General features: G+C 42.3%; 1 protein-coding gene across 3 annotated transcripts; it reads left to right on the top strand.

The window, feature by feature from the left end:
* Positions 1-742: 742 nt before the first annotated feature.
* Positions 743-17388, top strand: DGKE (diacylglycerol kinase epsilon). Of its 3 annotated transcripts, none has more exons than XM_069032333.1 (11): positions 747-1696; positions 3652-3811; positions 4294-4413; positions 5324-5467; positions 7216-7373; positions 7582-7714; positions 7864-7977; positions 8463-8534; positions 9062-9189; positions 10077-10188; positions 10483-17388. In XM_069032333.1, exons 1-11 carry the CDS (start codon positions 1251-1253, stop codon positions 10636-10638), a joined length of 1743 nt encoding a protein of 580 aa, XP_068888434.1. In that variant the 5' UTR covers positions 747-1250; the 3' UTR covers positions 10639-17388. The 3 variants fall into 3 exon arrangements, 2 of the variants coding, with proteins under 2 accessions (XP_068888434.1, XP_068888435.1); XM_069032334.1 differs by having other exon boundaries at positions 748-1696; positions 7663-7714; positions 10483-17387; XR_011155691.1 differs by lacking the exon at positions 10483-17388 and having other exon boundaries at positions 743-1696; positions 9066-9189; positions 10077-10160.
* The last annotated feature ends 1294 nt before the right edge of the window (positions 17389-18682 follow it).

Raw genomic sequence — 18682 nt, 5'->3', positions numbered from 1 at the left:
CCAGACCCTAGAATCCAATCCATTTTGTATATGCTGTATAGATTTACATCATTGCTCACAATACTGTTTTGAAAGTGCAAAAACCTGTAGGTTCTAATGGCAGCCACTATTTTTAGAACTGCTCTAGGGGAAACAGTTGAACATGTAACAACAAAATGAAATTATGAGGGGAAAGCATTTATGGTTGGGCAATAAAGCACAACCATGGGGAGGACAAATAGAGGCACAAAGGCACAACTCAGGGGGGACCCCAGCGCTCTCTACAACCACATGAAATGCTACGGGGAGATGGGGATCGGGCTCTTCTGCTGTGCCTCCAGAGGACCAGGGGAAATGGCCTTAAGCTGAGACAGGGGTGATTCAAATTAAAGATTTTCCCTGTTGGTGTGGTCAGGCTTCAGAAAGGGCTGCCCAGAGAGGTGGTGGAGTCACCAGTCTAGGAGCTGTTCAAGAGGCGTCTGGACCTGGTGCTGGGTCATGCGGTTCAGTGGTTACAGTGGCAGTGCCTGGTGCACAATCGGACTGGGTGATCTTAAAGGCCTCTTCCAACTTTGATGACTCCATGATTCTAGGACAGAACGAAATTATGGGGAAAAGCATTTATGGTTGGGCAATAAAGGCACAAACACGGCGGTCACTCGGCACTCAGCCAGCGCGGCCTTCGTCTCGCGTCCGGGCCCGGCGGAGGCGGAGCGGAGCAGCTCCGCCACGCCCTGTCGCGGCTGCTGAGCGCCGCTGGCGACATCCCCGCTGTCGCGACAGACGGCGGGCGGGCGGCGCCCGTCTCTTGGCAACGGCCCTGGGCCGCTTCCGCTTCCGGCGCCCCGCGCATCCTGCGGCGCCGCTCCGAGCCCGCCGTGTGCTCCGGCACCGGCACCGACGGCAGCTCCCGGGCGGGCCAAGGGCCGGAGCTCGGTGTCCGCCCCCCCCGTGTGCCCCGCGAAGGGGCCCGGGGCAGCGGCGAGGGGCAGCCGGGGCCGTGCGGCCGCGCCCTCCCGGCGCCGGGGGCAGCGGGCGGGAGGAGCCCGGGGGCGGCCGGCGCTGCGCAAGGCCCGGGCGGGCGGCGGAGGAGCCCTGGCTGGAACGCTGCCGTCGGCCCGATGTGGCGCAGGTCGGTGCCAAGCCCGGAGGAGGGATTAGAAGATGGTTCATGAAGCTGCGCGTTGGCGCCCTGAGCGAAGGGGCCGTTCCGGGGCTCGCCCCGCTGCCTGCCCGAGAGGTGCGAGGGGTTAGGCCGGGGAGGCGCGGGGATGGAGGGCTCGGGCGATGCCTCCCGAGCCGTGGCCGACTGGCGCCTGGCCGTGTGGACCCTGTGCTCCGTGCTCCTGCCCGTGCTCATCACGGCGTGGTGCAGCTTCCAGCGGTCCCGGCGGCAGCTGCTGATACGGGACATCTTCCGCAAGAGCAAACACGACTGGCACTACACGGACCTCTTCGGGCAGCCCTCGTACTGCTGCGTGTGCGCCCAGCACATCCTCCGCGGCGCCTTCTGCGGCTGCTGCGGGCTGCGCGTCAGCGAGCGCTGCCTCAAGAAGGCGGACCAGCGCTTCCTCTGCAAGGAGATCATGATGAGGGGCAGCGGGGGAGGCCCCAGCTCCATGCCACACCACTGGATCAGGGGCAATGTCCCTCTCTGCAGCTGCTGCATGGTCTGCAAACAACAGTGTGGCACACAGCCCAAGCTCTGCGACTACAGGTACTGCAGGGGCGTCTGACTGCATAGGAGAACGTACAGTGCTATCTCAGTGTTGTGTTTTCCACAGGGTTGTTGGGAGACCACACCCCAAAGGAGATACTGCAGTAGTCAGATAAGATACTGTTAAAAAAACACAACTTCAAAAAACCTAAAATTAAAATGGATGCTTGTGAGTCATAGATTAGGAGTGATTGCATCTCATGTCCACTCGTTCTCTTAATTGCATTACTCCAGCATGATGTGCAGGCTGCTATATAATTACATGCAATAGATTCTCAGTGTCCAAGGGAGTTTGTATTTTAAGGGATGACATTAAGAAGCTTCTAATACATTTGTCAGTTGTACAGTGGATAGCCTGAACAATTTGAATGGCACAGCTCAGAGTTCAGAGAACCAAAGTGTGCATCTCAAAATTGGCATCTACTCAGTGTAAATAGAACAAACAATGTGCTGTAGAGGTTTCAAGTTAATTTTTAAGGATGCTCAAAAAAGCTAAAGAGTTTTATAAGCCAGTGCGGTATGTTGTTAAAGTTTGTGATAAGAGTGTTTTAAAAATACAAGGAACTATTTAATAGACTTGCATTGTCAATAGTAAGGCTACTTGCAAAGTTGCAATGCCAAAATGCAGTGATAGGTGCCCCGGTGTGTTACTTCAGCTTACTCAAAGGATGTCTTTTCAGTCTATATTCTGCCAGCTTTTGCTTTGCTTCTATGTGATACTGTCAAACTGCCTGGTAAGTAAGCAGAATTACGGAGTAAAAAGAGCACATTATCAGAAACAAAACCTTGCGAGTGTGTAGGAGAGGAGGGAAGGGCAGGAATTTGAGGGCAAAGGGGAAAGGAAGGAAGAAGAGGAAAGGAGAGTCACAGTATAGGGCATGTGTCATTGCTACTCTAGTTGTGTGTTGGATTAGTCAGGAGGACTCCAAAAATAGCTTTCCCAGCTGCTTAAATCAAGGCTTTGGATGGAGCAAATGAGGATTAACATTCTGCAGAGGCTGGAAGTGGATATTGCAGTATTTCCTCTTGTTCTAGGCTGTTTTCCAGGACAGCTTTTAGAATAGATCATAAATCAAAGCAGTTTTGCATAACCAAATCAGCCTTGTACAGTTTTGTGTAACTTTTAGGTTTCAGGTTTAAAGGGGTATTATCAATATTAAGGACTGCATTAATTCATTGCTAGTAACATTTTATTGAATTGAGTTCCAGTGTTTTATCTGTGCTCTTTAAGGATGTGCAGGAGTTCAGGTTCTTTTATAGGCTTTCAGTGAAACTGTTAATATTGCAAACAGGAGCATATTTGTAGCACCTATTTTTTTTTTCATTAAAAAGAACAGAATTAATTTAAAACTGTTGGATTTTTTTCCCAGCAGAATTCAAATCCTTTCCTAGACCTGCAAGCACATGACCAATTTATGTAATTTTCTATGGCATCCAGGGAATGCATGTTTTTCCCTGTAATGTGTTTGAAATATTACTTATAACGGTGCATGTATGTCGCTGTTGTACAGGGGAGAATAACAGCATAAGTTCAAGTCCAGGAAGAAATGAAATTATTTAATAAATTACAAACTCGCTTGTATAACTTGGTTCGCTTGAATGGCATGAGGCCATTGGTCCTTTGACTATCCACCTCTCAGAATGATTGGTTAAGACCCTACAACACCCATTTCAAAATATTTTCTCCAGTGTACCATAGCAATACTGCATAACAAGCTTGCACCTGTGAGATAAAGTCTTGGTTTACAAAACCCTCAAACTGCTTTCAGCTAGCCTGAGTGAGAAAGGCAATACTTTCACAGGATGCTGGCAGAAAGCTGGAGAATTTCTCTGCTTTAAACTTTTCAGCATCCACAGATGTAAGCATAAGTATTTTGACAAAATTCTAAAATAAATGAGCAAAGTCAGTGAGCCTGTTTGAAGATTGTTTTCATGTTATTTGGTCTTTTTTCCAGGTGTGTGTGGTGTCAGTACACTGTGCATGATGAATGCATGGTGGATTATTTGAGGACTGAGGATTGTACATTTGGAGAATTCAAAGACTTAATTATTCCACCCTACTATTTGTCTATAATCAACCAGATGCGTAAAGAGAAAAGAACCAGTTATGAAAAGGTAATGGCCTGCTGCTTCTTGGGTTTAGAATATCCCAAAAAGACAACCAAATAAACCCACAGACAGACCTTGAAATTTGAATTCAATACATTAGCAACTGTCAGGTAAATGACAGTTTAAGATCTATTATGTACTTGCCGTGTTAATTCAGAGGTGTTTGTCATTTTACTAACATGGTTGTTGAAGCATAAGCAGACATGGATTTTTTTATTCCAAAATAATGAGATCTGTCTACCTTACTTGCTTGAATGTTTTGTGAGTTTTTTACTACTGTGTTCATAACATTGTAGTATTTGTTGTCCTGGGCACTGCAGAATCTTCAGCCTTGGTGTGTCAGAAGTATTTGTTTGTGTTTTGGCTACTTCAGACTAACTGGTAACTTCCTAATTTCAGCACTTGCAGGGGATGGGGTTTGGAGCAAGGCTGTAAACATTTTCAGATGTGCAGTGTTTGTGTGACTGACTGATTTTTACCTTTTGCAGGTGGTCCCTTACTGCAGGAAACACTGGATGCCAGTAATTGTGCTGGCTAATACTCGCAGTGGAAACAACATGGGTGAAACTTTACTAGGAGAATTTAAAATGCTGCTGAACCCCGTTCAGGTATTTACAGTGTAAAGCCACTGTAATAAAACCAAGGTTTGGATCAGAATAGACATCACTTTGCTTACACAATGGCAATAGAATCTTGTGGAAGATCAGTAAAGGAAACAAATTCATGCAATTTGTTCTTTTAGAAAGGAACAGCTTCACAGAGAGAACCAAAAAGTGCAGAGGCTTCTCCCAGCCCCAGGTTTGTTAGGATTCTAATACCAGTCCACTTTTTTTGCTTACAGTAATACATGCAGTAATTCAGTTAATGAGAAGTATCTGACTTTTGAAACAGTGTACACTTTTTGGAAAATGAACCATTTAAATCTTTCTAGGAAACCTGTATTTGTTTAAATCCTCACTTTATTTGTGGAAATGTCAGCCTTGACAGTTCCACCTTGTGTAGTTGCTTTCCCCTTAAAATTCATTGGGATGGCTCAGGATGTTGACGTAAGGCAGGCAGTTTTTCCTTGGATTTCCTGGCTGCACCTTAATACTCTTCCTTTGAAGTTCAAAACCCAGCTATAAAATACAGCCTAAGAGAAATCACTGTGTTTAAATGCATCCCAATAAGGCCTTAAAGAATAAACCTCTTTGTGTGCCGAGTATTTTAAAATTACTTTTATCTGAAGTCTTTCATCTTTACAGAATTCATCATCATGCTTCTAGATACAGACTTTTCCAAGGGCTCTGTCAACTTGGTTTATCAATGCCATTTAATCCTAGGAAGGCAGCTGGAGCTCTGTTGTGAATTTGGGAAATAAATCCTACTCATACAAGTCAAGACAGCTCATTTACTAATGTGATACTGCAAATGGAGAATCTTCGTTTTGTGTTAATTTCTTGAAGTTTTTTATCTGTGAGGCAAATGCTGAGTCATGTTCTGTGAACTTACAGAATTCCTTATTTTCCTTTTTTCTAGGTTTTTGATCTCAGCAAAATTGCACCTGCTAAAGCACTCCAGCTCTGCACTTTGCTGCCTTGCAACGCTGTCAGGGTTCTGGTCTGTGGTGGGGATGGCACAGTGGGCTGGGTCCTGGATGCAATTGATGAAATGAAGATAAAGGTATTGTGTTTTAAATTAAAAGGTGAAATGAGTTTTGAAGCTGCCGAAGTTCTACCCTTCAGCTCTTACCTGCGTTTATTGCCTTCATCTTCCTGAATAGGCTTATAGAGGAATATTTGCATAATTGCTTATTCATATTGGGGAGGGGTGTGGTAAGTGCATGTTACGACTCCTTGTAGTTCAGGAAAAATATGAACGCTTTAGATTTTAAATTATATTGATAATAGTTCTTCTCTGCAAAACAAGAAGAGAACAACCTGCAGGATATTTTCTGCATTGTTATTTCCTCTTTGAACAGGTTTATTTTGTCATAAATGGCATTGCTAATATTGGCTAATGTGCTCTGACTGCTCACTTCTCCCAGCACTCTCAATCTTTTATAATAACCTCATAATTTTGCCAGCTATACTGGTTATGTTGCCAGTGCATGAATGAGTGCAGTCATTTGCTTCTGCTCTTTGTCGTATGTTCTGAAGAGTCTGTCTGTCTGCAGCCTTGCCTATTAACTGCAAGTAGAGGAGAAAAAAATAAGCTGTGTTTACTATTGATTTGAAATGGAAGATACTCTCGTTTATGGAGTGCTACTAAGAACTGAGAAAATTAGGAATGGAGAATAATTACAAGGCTTTAGTGCTTTACCTAATAAACTTGTTCTCTAGTGCTGAAAGGAAGAAAGTTTTATGTCAAAGGTGTTTGGTTTTTTTACTGCAGCTTTCTTGTTAATACATAAAGTGTTGTAGCTGAAGGCCATTATTACAACTTCATGCATGGTCAAACAGCCTCTTTGAGAATTATTGTGTGCTGATAAAGTAGAAATAAAGTAACTATAGAGGTTAATGAACGCGACTATATGGTTATGTGGTCTTGGGCACTTGATACATTGTCCATCAGAGCCAATATAGTTGATGAAATCTAGGTTTTTCTTTGTTCTGTTCAAATTGAGTCATTTGCACTAGGTAAAATACCGTAGAGATTATCAGCAAAACCTTTTTCTTATCAGCAGTAGTTATTTGCTCCCTTCCTTTATCTTGACTCTCAAATATAGGTTACCTGGCTGATAACCCTTCTGGAAAAAATAGTAACCAAAGTGCCAATTTATTGGAAGTGCTTTTCAAAGCTGAATTTCAAAGGCCATAGTACAGCTGAAATAATTGTTCACCCTTCTGTGGTGAGGAGAGCCAAGCCCTTTGCTAAGCTGGCTGTTCTGAACATGTGCTGTCACTCTGTGTTCTGCAGAGCTGATTATCACCTGCTCCATCTGTGGGTGACAGTCTGAAACTGAGACACTGACTTTGCTCCTTTGAGTATCTGTATTTCTATATGTGGTTGAACACTCTTGTACTCTGTGCATCTGTTGTTTAGACCTAACCTCACCTCCGTCTTGTAGGTGCATTTGGTGTCTTGTTGCAGTTCACAGCCTTGTGTGTTACATCTCTCAGTGTTCATGTCACTTCCCAGATCCCAAGCATCATTCCTTGGAAGGAACACTCTGTTCAGTGTTCATAATGTGTTGTTCCCATATTGTGTTTGTATTCTCTTTCCTTCTCACAATGGTTTAACATTTCCTTCCTTTACATTATGCCTGGGTAAGTAGCTCAATGTGCCACCTGCTCTGCCAGCTCCAAAGCTCTGCTCTGTGTATAACAGGCTGCTGGGAAGGTGAATTTATCTAATCTGAACATCTGGGGATGAAAGGGAGACAATGAGTGCTGAAGCAGGAGCTAATATGCAGTGGTTTTGTATCCTAGGGGCAAGAACGATATATTCCACAAGTTGCAATTTTACCTCTGGGAACAGGGAATGACCTGTCTAATACACTGGGCTGGGGTGCAGGTTATGCTGGAGAAGTCCCTATAGAGCAGATCTTACGAAATGTCATGGAGGCAGATGGAGTCAAACTAGACAGGTAAGGAACAGTGAAAAGATAAAATGTATAGAACCAAATGCTGCTGTAGCTCTACTGATAGTCCATTGCAGCAGGTTTTTTACATAACACAAGTATTGCCAGAAGGAACTACAACATAACTGAGGTCTGAATTTAGTCTTTCAGTTGTTCTACAGGGCTTAACTCTTCCATAATTTAACTAAATTTGAATATTTTGCCTTAATTCCAGTATAGATATGAGATTCCTAACTACAGCTTTGATACTGAGGACTGTCTGTCACAAGTCTATGTACCAACTGTTGTTTTTCAGATGGAAAGTTCAAGTAACAAACAAAGGATACTACAACTTAAGGAAACCAAAGGTATGGTTTGCAAGTATAAATATGAATTCTATTGAATACCTGTATGTTTATAATTTTTTTTGTTGTTATCAGCGTCCCATTAAACACTCTGCATTTTAAACCCTAATAATGATATTTAATAAGGCATAACTGGAAGTTCTGTCTTACAGGTATTCACAATGAACAACTACTTCTCTATAGGACCTGATGCTCTCATGGCTTTAAATTTCCATGCCCATCGTGAGAAAACTCCCTCTCTGTTTTCCAGCAGACTTATCAATAAGGTGTGTTTGGTAAAGTGACATTTCCTCCTTGGAGTTTTTGATTTGACTTCAGGCTATTTTTAGGTTCACATTCCTTTACCACTACTTCCTTTCATGCCATTTTAAGAGTTTGAGTTCATTTTTCTTAGGAAGGGGTAGAACATGTTTGCAGCCCACTTCACAAGTGTTTTTCCTTGCCTCTGCTTGCTTACAGAATTTGCTGTTTGCTCAGTTTTTGCTCAGAATTTCTCATTTGCTTTGAAACTTCATGGGATAAGGCCATTGCTTATTTCCTTTTCAAGTGGAAATCTAGTTTCTTATGCAAGTTGTAGCTCATGTCCTGCAGAAGGTTTAGTTTAAGGATGTGCAAATGTATAATGTATGAGTTTTTGATAAGGTTTACATGGCCATAACTATACATAAATATTTCAAATAGTCTTCCTATGTATTGTCTTTTTCTAACAATGTTTTCTTTTCTTCTTGTTTTGTTTGGGGTTTTTCGGTAGGCTGTTTATTTTTTTTATGGAACCAAAGACTGCTTAGTACAAGAATGTAAAGATCTTAACAAAAAGGTTGAGGTAAGTTTTTTAACTTGTTTATTCTCTGGGGAGTCAGTGGAGTGCAAAAACTTACCTTGTGAAAGAAAAGAAGAGAAGCTTTGCACTTTACAATATTTGCACTTAATGATATTTGTGTAAGGGTGGCTCTGGCCTTGGAGTTTTTTTGTGTTCCTTTTGCTGTCTGCAGCTTACTTCATGGAATTCATGTCTTTGGGCTTACTGAAAATTCCTAATTTTTTCTGACCTTGACTCAGTTCTGTGAGTGCAAGCACTGATACTCAGCTGTCATTTGCTGTAGCACCAGAGGTTTACATAAGTGAGAGTTCCTTTTTTCATTTCTCTACTAACAGAAATTTACTACTGCTCAGGCTATCTTGTGAAATCAGAAGGAATTTTTTAAAAAATATGGAATGGAAACACATTCTCTTTGTACAGGGCCAATTTTTCTGTAAGTGGAAGCCTATTGAATGCATAAAGTGAATAATAAGTTCTATTGAAGTACAGAATTTGATCCACAGTAATTAACTTCTGCTTGTCTTTTAAAGCTAGAGTTGGATGGTGAGAGGATTGAGTTGCCCAATTTGGAAGGCATCATTGTGCTGAATATTGGATACTGGGGAGGTGGCTGCAGGCTCTGGGAAGGAATGGGGGATGAACCTTACCCCTTGGCGAGGTACAGAGGGCATTTTTTGCTTTCTTCTTTCCCTCCAGTAGGCTGTGCTTATGTAGCCAGGCTTATCTGCAGGTCAGAGGGATTCCTTGGGACAGTAGGCTATCTCACATTTGTTTATTTTCCTTGAATTAGAGACTTGGAATAAAGGCATCCTACACATCAAGGGGGTTTTTAAGACTTTCTCAAAAGGTCTGGCATGACAGACAGCAGTAGCATTGGAGAGGCTATTAACAATAAAGGGAGCCTTCAAAAAGTAGAAAATAGATCCATTTCAGAATCTAAAATACCACATCTCATTAGAGATTAAAATGGAAAGTAAAAACAAAACATGTCAAAAATTTTAACTCCCATGTTGGGAGCAATACTGAAGAGAAAAATAGTTGGGAACATTTATTATTCCCTCTTGTGACTTTGTTCTTCAGAAGCCTTCTATATAAATATCTTCATAGTTCTGTTCCAAGGCTTACAAATCTTGAATTTCTAAAAAATACTTGGGCAAGGTCCTTTACCCAAATCTAAAAAATTAAGTCATTAAAAGATTTCCTTTAGATGAATATCTGTGTGAAAAGACAGAAAATTGTACAAGTTCATGGAAGAGAAATCCACTGTGGGCCTTAAATGTGCACAGTGAGCCTTGTAGTCATACATCCATAATTTCCAGAAGCCAGCTAGGGTATGCTGGCTGGTGTATGCTCCACAGTTGTGGGGTTTGACGGCTTTCTTTGCTGTTCAGTGTGATTTGTCCTCCAGCACAAATACATAAATATTTTGATAGAACAACACTGGTCTTTTCTCTGGGAATAGCAATAAAAGGACTGTAATACTTGGGCAGATATGCTGGAGCTCATCAGCATCACTGAAAAGAGTCTCATTTTTTTATTTCATAGACATGATGATGGACTTCTAGAAGTTGTTGGTGTTCATGGTTCTTTCCACTGTGCCCAGATTCAGGTGAAACTGGCAAATCCTGTTCGCCTGGGGCAGGCACATACAGTGAGGGTAAGTGCTACTTAGGAACCTGTTCTGAATTTTTTTTAATACACAGTACCAAATCTCAAGCACTCAACTGCTTGAATCAGATCTTAAGTTGCAGTTTGCAGTTGAGCTGGATGTTTCTCTTACTTAGTAAAAATTATATATGTCATAATACACAGATGTCTGTTGCTGTGGTTGGTGGCCTATGAGTGCCACTCACAGTTTCTCCCTGGCCAGGCTGCAAATGTGTATTGCAGTTGTAAAAGGTGATTTCAGAGCCCCTGTGAACTGCTGTGATTGTGTTGTGTTTGGTACCAGCTGATCCTGAAGAGCTCCAAGATGCCGATGCAGGTGGACGGGGAGCCCTGGGCGCAGGGGCCCTGCACTGTCACCATCACGCACAAGACCCACGCGCTGATGCTGTACCACTCAGGGGAGCAGACGGATGATGATGCCTCCAGCCTGTCGGAGTAACACCAAGGGAGGGAGCAGGTGGATAAAGACCTGGAGATTTTGTGGGATTTCACGTGCAGCAGCGAGGAACTTCAGCTTGTTAAAACACCGATGTCTGATCTAGATTAAGGTTTATGCACTAAGGTTCATACTTGTGAATGAACTAGAGCTGAGGAAAAAGCCATGCTTTTGCACTCATGGAAACTTTCACAGCTGAATTACCACAACTGGTTTGCTTTTAGGTTGGTGGGGATGCTTTCCAGGCTTTCCAGCTGGAGTGTGTTCCTGTAATGGCTGAAAAGGGACAGATGCTGCAGCCCTTCCTTGCTGTGGAATCAGATCTTGTGCACGTATACACAGTACAATGTTCAGAGAGGTGTTTCATACTCTTGGAAAGGGGAGCAGCTGGGAGTTTGACCTGCTTCCACCTGCCCTCTTCCCCAGAACAGTTCCAGAACAGAAAACCATACCAAGCAGAATATGGGTTGATGTTCTGTCAGCAGCCTGCTCCTGGCTGCCATCTCTGCTAGCAAGAGCAGTAACTCTGTGCACCCCTTTGTGCAGTGCATTTCTGATAAGCTTCACTGGGAGAGTGGAGGATCTGGGAGCTCTGGGGAAGGTGCTCAGCAAGAAAATTGCTCTTGGACCAAAGGTTTCTGGAAATGTTCTTTACGAAATGATCTCTTTCAGTGGCTTTGTAAGACGGAGAGCATCTTGAGATCTTGAGTTCCCAACATGCAACTCAAAATAACTGTACCATGACTTGCACTGAATGATCCTGTGACTTGACTTTGCTTCAGTTCAGTCAGAAACTTATTCTAGTTTTTGTAAATAGCAGCATCACAGTTCTTAGGGAGGCTTTTTGGACGAAAACTTGTACAAAGGAGCATCTTTTTTAGGTGTTATGGGAAAAGGGTTTTAAAGAAATAATAATGATTGGCAAATGTGGGGTATTTTTAAAAAACTTGTTAAAGATCTTGGTTCATAATTACCTGAGAATGGTCAGTAGTAAGTGTCAGTCTGTTAACTTTCAATTTTAAATGTGGAGGTTGAGAGCTAAGTTTGCAGAGGTGGTATTCATGTGTGTAATTTGATTGTGGGAAAAAAGCATGGAAGCCTTTGTTTCTGACTGCCTCTTAGGGGGTCAAAGATACCTTGTTGGTACCCTCATTTCCCTTATGAATATAAAGTGGGGAAGAAGATTAGTGGTTGATCCTGGTAATAAAGGTTCGGAACACTTACAGCAGTACACCGGGACTGTCAGCTTGGCATATGTGAAGCTTCTCAGGTTAAAAGCTTCTCAGGTGAAAACATCTTCATGGTTAACAAAAATAAAAGATCTGATTCCTGTTCTTTTTGTTGTAAAAATTCTAAGCCTGCAGCAGGTGATAGCTGAGTTGAGATTTAAAATGTCTCACTGAGTAAATTCAGTTTAGTTACTGAAGGTGCTCTTCCAAGTAGGAAGAGAATTTATCCTGTGTAAGCCAAGATAATAAGTTGAGAACTTTGGTCTGAACTTTGAATGTTGCTGCTTTTGTCATGATTCCCCTAATTTTTTTTTTTTTTTTCCTTATGCTGACGGAAAATGAGACCACTGGGTAAAGTCAGCTGTGTTTCTAGGTTTTTTAAAATCAAACTGTTTTTCAAAAACATGTAAAATGATGTTTGCATTAACAGTGAACGATCTATTTATATTTTAAAATAATTTATTGAAACTTGGCAAAGTCAGTATTTTTAAAACCTTCAATTGTAATCCTCTTTGGAAAGCATTTTTAACTTGATGGTATTCCTTGTAGAAAGTGTATGTACTAGAACTTCAATACTACTGATTCTCAGTGAATTTACAGCAGTCTGAAAATGTGATTAGAGTGTAATGAACTGTAAAGCAGAAGTCATTTGTAAATTCCATATTCATTAGCCTTATGCACCTCATTTTAATTATTTTATTGTATGTAAATATAGATGAAAAATAATAGTAAAATATATGTATGAAGTGTTTTAAATACCCTAAATATACTATGTTAGATGGATCCATTACCTTTTTTTTTTAGTTATGAGCTTCATTTGTAATAGCTTCAAAAATCTTACAAGTTAAGTTATTATTTTTTTAATAACTTGTAACCATCAGCATCCTAAAAATATTTAAGTTCTATGCTGTAGTTCTTATGTAACTGTTGTTTACAAACAAATGAGGAATCTCTGGAAAAGCAGGGTATGTGCTCTGAAAGGCAGTATTTGAAATGACACCACTGGCTACTTTAAACTATTCATAATGCAGTTCAAAGAGTTCCGTGAAGCTGAACAGATGATTATTCAAGTTGGTTTATAGCCCAAGAACCTTTAACTGTTGAAAAACTTCACTCTTTTGACTCCTGAGATCTAGAAAAGAAATAATTGATGCCAAGGTTGGAAGTTTCCCTGTGTTACCACAGGTGAGGGATGAATAGGCTTCTCCCCTTGTGCCCCAGTGGGGGCTGTTGTGCTCCCACTCACTGCAGCTTACCAAGTGTGAAATCCCCTGGGAAAGGTAAATCCTGCTGGAGAAACAAGGTGAAAGTAGCATCTAACTGGGTGCTTGTTTGGGAAAACCCCTGATAAATGGCCTTGTTTTTGGAGGTGAAGAAGTTTGTGTCTCACCAATGGACTGTAAATGATGGCAGCAAATGTGGCCATGGTGGCCTCTTGTGAAATTTTATGTATGGTTTAGAGAACGTTCTGTAAGGTTGGAGTGTCCATTGTGACTGTAGCTGTCATATGTGTAAGAAAAGATGATGTAAAAAACATACACAGTTGGGAATCTGTTGGGAAGCCTTGCTGTTTCAAACTGTTCCTTGATTTCAGTGTATCCTCCTTTCTGGTGTGTTGCAAATTGGGTTAAAGCCTATTTTGAATTACTTTGATGGTGCTGTTTCCAGTTTTAGCCCAAGTTTGGTGTCAGCAGTGGGCTCCCAAATTGTCTCGCAGCAGGAATGAACTTGGCTAGTTTGTAACAGCTGTAGCTGCCCAGTGCTGTGGTGTGCATTGTGGATGTAAACTGCTCCACACTTTTTAATTGTAGGTGCACAGAGCACCATTTCAAACAGCTACTCCATCCCAGGAGTACCTACTCCTTGTAGGTTGGAACCCTGGAAATCGCCACAGTATATTCTCTGTCTGGGAGAGGGGACTCTGCAGCTGGAGCTCTTGTCCTGCACTGAAGAGTTTTCCCTTATCCTGTTAATCATTAACATTGAAAAAATAGAGAAAACGATATTTCAGAAAGTCAAATAACAAATTGTTTCTTCCGTCAGTCTTCATACATTATAGCTTTGTGTAAAATGTACAGAGTAAACAATAACACTGATTGTCAAGCACTTACAAGGGAGTTCATAAAGTTTATTTTTAAGTTGTATTGCTGCATCCAGTAGCTTAAATGAAGTTTGGTCAGATTCTGATAACTTTCTTTGCTGTAGGTCCTTGGTCCTGCAACAGACAATACAAAAAGCATAAATCTGCATGGAGAGCCTTTCTGTGGGTCAGCTCCTTGCCAGGCTCACACTGCACTTGTTTACTCACATTGAGAGGATGTGATGGGTATTTTTATGTGCACAGAACCTCCTGTCAAAGGCTTTGTCAGAAAAGAAATTTGGAATGGTTTCACACAGCTGTTCTTGGCTCAGTGACCCACCTGTTTGGCTTTTCCAGTCACCATCACCACCAGGACTCCAAAGGTCATCCAACACCCCTGGCCTGTATTGAAAGTAGAATCTTTGCTCTCGCTGCTGGGGGGGAACCTCCCTGTTCTCCACAGGTTCTGAGAACTGACAATTGAAGGGTTTGGTTTCAGTCTGGCCAATTCCTTCTGGTTCTGTGTTACATTGCACTGACGCTTTTACAGTGTGTGTTACTGTATCTCACTGGTTAAGTAAAAGAGCACTGCACCTTTAGCTGTGATCAGCACAATGCCATCAGTGTTAGAGTAGTTACTAGTTTTTACTTGGCAACAAATGCTTTTGGTAGAGCAGCACTGTAACCCAGTTAGTCTATTGGGGAAGAGCAGGACACTTAAAAATCTGCATGTGTTCTAACTGAAAATCCTTTTAGGTCTGTATTTCATACTGACTACTAGCAGTTTTCTTCCTTTTGGAAAATAAAAAATTAGATCTTCAGTTAGAATTAAATTTGAGTCTACAGACTCAAAAATACTGGGATGTAACTGATTCTGTTGAATATGAAACAATTTAAAATGCTGGTTTCTTCTGAGAAATGAGAGGTGCTTCTTGAACACAGGGATGAGGCAGCAGAGACCACTTCTTCCTGTAGTAATTAAGTATAGAGAGAGAGTTTACACATTCTTTATTTCACCAATGTTGAGGCCACAGTTCTGAAGCACAACATGATCACGATTTTGTTATCTAAGAGTGCTGAATACCCAATTCAGGCTTTGGGCATCTCAGGGAGATACTTCAAGCCACATGCCTTGACTAAACCTAGTTATGTTGTGCAGACTTACCTTAGCTGAGGACCTGGCCCTTAGCTCTTCAAAAGTATGGATGTATTCAAAATTGTACCTTTTAATACTGCCCTGTGTCCTGTGCTATGTCCCCCTACTGCTGTACGTAATTAATTCTTTGCATTAATTTGCAACCTGTTTGTAGATTTCAGCATAAAAATAATTTTCTTTTTAAGATTATGTAGGAGTTCATATTATATGTGAGTTTATTGCATTCTGTACCTTCAAGGTTTACATCCCTCAAAAGCCATTTTGTCTGCTACAAACTGCTGTAATCCTTTGAGTACCTCCAGCCATCTTCTCTTTCTAGAATTTTTGTAGTTAAACAGAATGGATTTTTATTTTTGTAGCTTGTAACTTCAGTATGTATAGTAGTTGTTTAATAAGTAGTGATCAGAATACTGTAAAAATGTTGCTTTTAAGAGCTGTAACTTAAATTAGTAATAACTACTTAGATGAAAATGTCAGCATATTAACAGTTTTTTTAAAAAGTTGTTCTTTAGCTTCACATGCTGTGATGCTGCCACCTGGGATTTGTATTGAATGTGTTTGTCTATATGTTCTAAAGTGGCACGAAACAAGGAAAATATGAGCTTAAAGTGAAAAAATAGGTCAAAAATACATTTTTTGACATTTTAGGTGGTTTTCAACTGAGAAAGTTGACATTGGGATTCAGTATTTTTTTATTTCCCACCGAGCAGTAAGAAAGGAGTGATCAGTGGACTCTTGGCAGATCAGCTGTTTCCTTATGGTGTAGTTTGAGATCTGTATTTAGTGCCCAAACATAAGGAGACACCATCTGCACCATTCCTGCCCCTCAGAGAAAAAACCCCAGAGCAAATCCCACAGCTCGCAGCTGTACATATGTGAGATCTTATGTGCAATGAAAGAACCAGTCAACATGATCTTAAACCTCCAAAATAAATGTTTAAATCTAAATTGGCTAATTTTTCCTTGACATCAAGTGATGTTTTCAAACCCCACACTGGTTTTCCTTTGGTTTTAGAAAGAAGGCAGGCTGAAATGGGAGGGTAAGGAGGTAATCCTGTAAAAGTCTTTGTTACAAAAGGTGAGAAGTCTGTTTTTATTTGCTGCAGAGGCACAGTGAGTGTGATTCGCCTCATAAAAATTTGCGATGGTTGGTGCAATCATTACATGGGCACGATGTGTGTTCGGGTCAGGTTCTGCCTGAGAAACTGCAGCTTCAGTGGAGCCACAGAACTGCCCCGTTCTGTGGTTGCTCCACATTAACACAGGGAAACTGAAAACTTCAGTCGGCTGTACCATTGTGCATTGAGTGACTTACACTCCCAGAAGGCTCTATTGAGAAACATCTGCTCCATGTTCTTCATAAAAATTTGTAAATACAGATTTTTCACAGCACTGGTTCTGTTACTGTATTTCCTAATGCATCTGTTTGTTGTTATTTGTACTGTATTTCTCTGTAGATTTAAGTGTGTAGATTAAAGTATTTCAACTCAATTTTTCCTTCTCCTCATTATGCATTAAAAAAATGTTGAGTCTTCAACTCTGCAACAGCCCCGGGATGGATGACTGCCTGGCTCTAGGGGGGCTGCAACCAGATGAGCTTAGGTATTTTGAGAACAAAGTTGTATTTTGTTGAACTCTGTGGCCGTGCTTCTGCCCGAGATTCCTGCTGCAAAATCTTGGCATCTCAAACCTCAATACATGGGAAAAATTTTAGACAGCTTGGTAATGTCATTTGGAAGTTAAACACTGATAACCTGCAAAGTTCTCTTAGCAGCTGCTTGCCTGCTCCTGGTTCATCCTTCTCCACCCCGGGGAGGAGCTGAGTTTGTGTGGCTTTTCAATAGGTGTGGTTAAAATGGTTTGAACTCCCAGGCTTAAACAGTAATGTGAAATGTCCGTATTGTTTCTTCTCACCTGTTGCCACTGATCTGGGATCTTAAAACAGTTTTTGATGCTGCACGTTATTGACTCGAAGAGGGGAAGGAACCCTGCAAATGCCTTACCTGTTGTCAGAGACTGAAATATTATATTTTAGACTTAAACATTTTTTTAAAGGACTTTTAAAGCTGTATTCCAAAAGCTGCAGAGGAGACTACCATACCCTGAATGGGGCCCTGACTGAGGCCTGACACTGCTCGCTGATGAAGATAAGATAAAGTAACAACTCAGGGCTGGGGACATTCACTGAGCACAAGCTTAACACCTCCAAGATGAGGACCACAGCCCCAGGGCTATCAGCTGCCAGGCTCGAACAGACCCTCCACCAAAGGGGCGGGGGCAGGAGAGGCTTTGGGTATCCTGGAAAAGCCTCTGGTCAGAGATGCAGTGACCGCCCATCCTCCACTGTGCAGAGCCCAGCTGAGGGATGCTCACCGGGGGGGCGGGGGGGAGCTCATCCACAGCAGAAGGGGTGACATGGCCCATCACAGGGGCCCCCCTCAAAGGGGTCCCCAGACTCTGCACAGAGCACCAGAGATGATGCACCAGACCCTCAGTGTTGCAAGGGACAGTGTCAAGCCAGCCCCTGCAAGAGAGGCCCGTGGGCGTTCCCACCTGGCCCGAAGTGTGCATTAACCCACGGAGTTCTGCGCTCTCTGGCGTGTGGCGGCGTGTGGCAGCGTGGCCATGGCAGCGATGGGGGACCCTCACCACCAGCAGAGCAGAGGGAGGGGAGCAACGAGACGTTGTTGGGACCCTTGGATGGGTGATTTGCTTCCACCTAACCCCTGTCACCTCTTCCTGTTCCCCCACCCCCCATGCACACTTCTTTTTTCTATTTCTTTCTCTCTTTTCCCTTCTCTTTGCCTCTCTACTATTAAATAAAATACATCAATTTTTTGGCAACAACATCTAACCTTGTTTGGTTTTAATCTCATTTCTGGGGATATTTTGAACCTTCTAAGTTCTTTCCGGTTTATGCACAGAGACGTAGCTTTCTTTGCTTTTCTGGGTTTAAACCGGATCGTAACACCTGTGATGAGCAGTTTCAAGTAAGAGTTTGAACAGGAGATGTTTTGGTGCCAGTAGAAAGTGGAGATGGGGCGGGAAGTGCTGCTGAGAGCAAGTCAGCAAAACTCTCACGGGGCTTTCCCCAGCAAGCTGCTGCTGGGAGACGTTCAGGGATCAAGTGGCTCAATGCTTTTTCCTGATGGCAGCAGATGGGTTCGTTTGGGCTTTTGGAAGTGAATAAATCCTCCTGTGGGGCCACTTTATCATAGTGTCAGTTCTCTCCCCAAGTCCTCTCCTCTGTTCCCCGGTCTCATTTGCACAAAAGAGAGAAGGGCTCTGGCCTCTCAGCTCCTGTATTATGCCACAATCAAACCTTTTAAAGACTGTGTGTTGTTTTCCATTCGGGATGGGGTCAGAGCATAGATATTCAGCAGGTGTTTTCTTAGATGCGGAAGACAATCGTTTCAGAGCTTTCAGGATCACTGGCACTACTGTTGATAACCATCAAGGTTTAATGTATCTTTAAATGTTTTTAGAATTGCTGGAGTGACCCCTGCACAGCACCAACTTGAGCCAGACTTTAGCCTAAAGTTGTGCGAGGAGTAACAGCGGAGGTATCTGTGGGGAAGAAGA

Source organism: Aphelocoma coerulescens, chromosome 18 (assembly GCF_041296385.1).
Source record: "Aphelocoma coerulescens isolate FSJ_1873_10779 chromosome 18, UR_Acoe_1.0, whole genome shotgun sequence".
Classification (NCBI taxonomy): Eukaryota; Metazoa; Chordata; class Aves; order Passeriformes; family Corvidae; genus Aphelocoma; species Aphelocoma coerulescens.
The sequence above is the reverse complement of the archived record's forward strand: the minus strand, read 5'-3'. Positions and strand labels throughout refer to the sequence as shown.

Excerpts from the sequence above, each read along its gene's own strand:
- DGKE (XM_069032333.1), top strand. The coding sequence starts at position 1,251 with ATGGAGGGCTCGGGCGATGCCTCCCGAGCCGTGGCCGACTGGCGCCTG. Across the intron at positions 8,535-9,061 it reads ATCTTAACAAAAAGGTTGAG|CTAGAGTTGGATGGTGAGAG; the intron begins GTAAGTTTTTTA and ends TGTCTTTTAAAG. Across the intron at positions 10,189-10,482 it reads GGCAGGCACATACAGTGAGG|CTGATCCTGAAGAGCTCCAA; the intron begins GTAAGTGCTACT and ends GTTTGGTACCAG.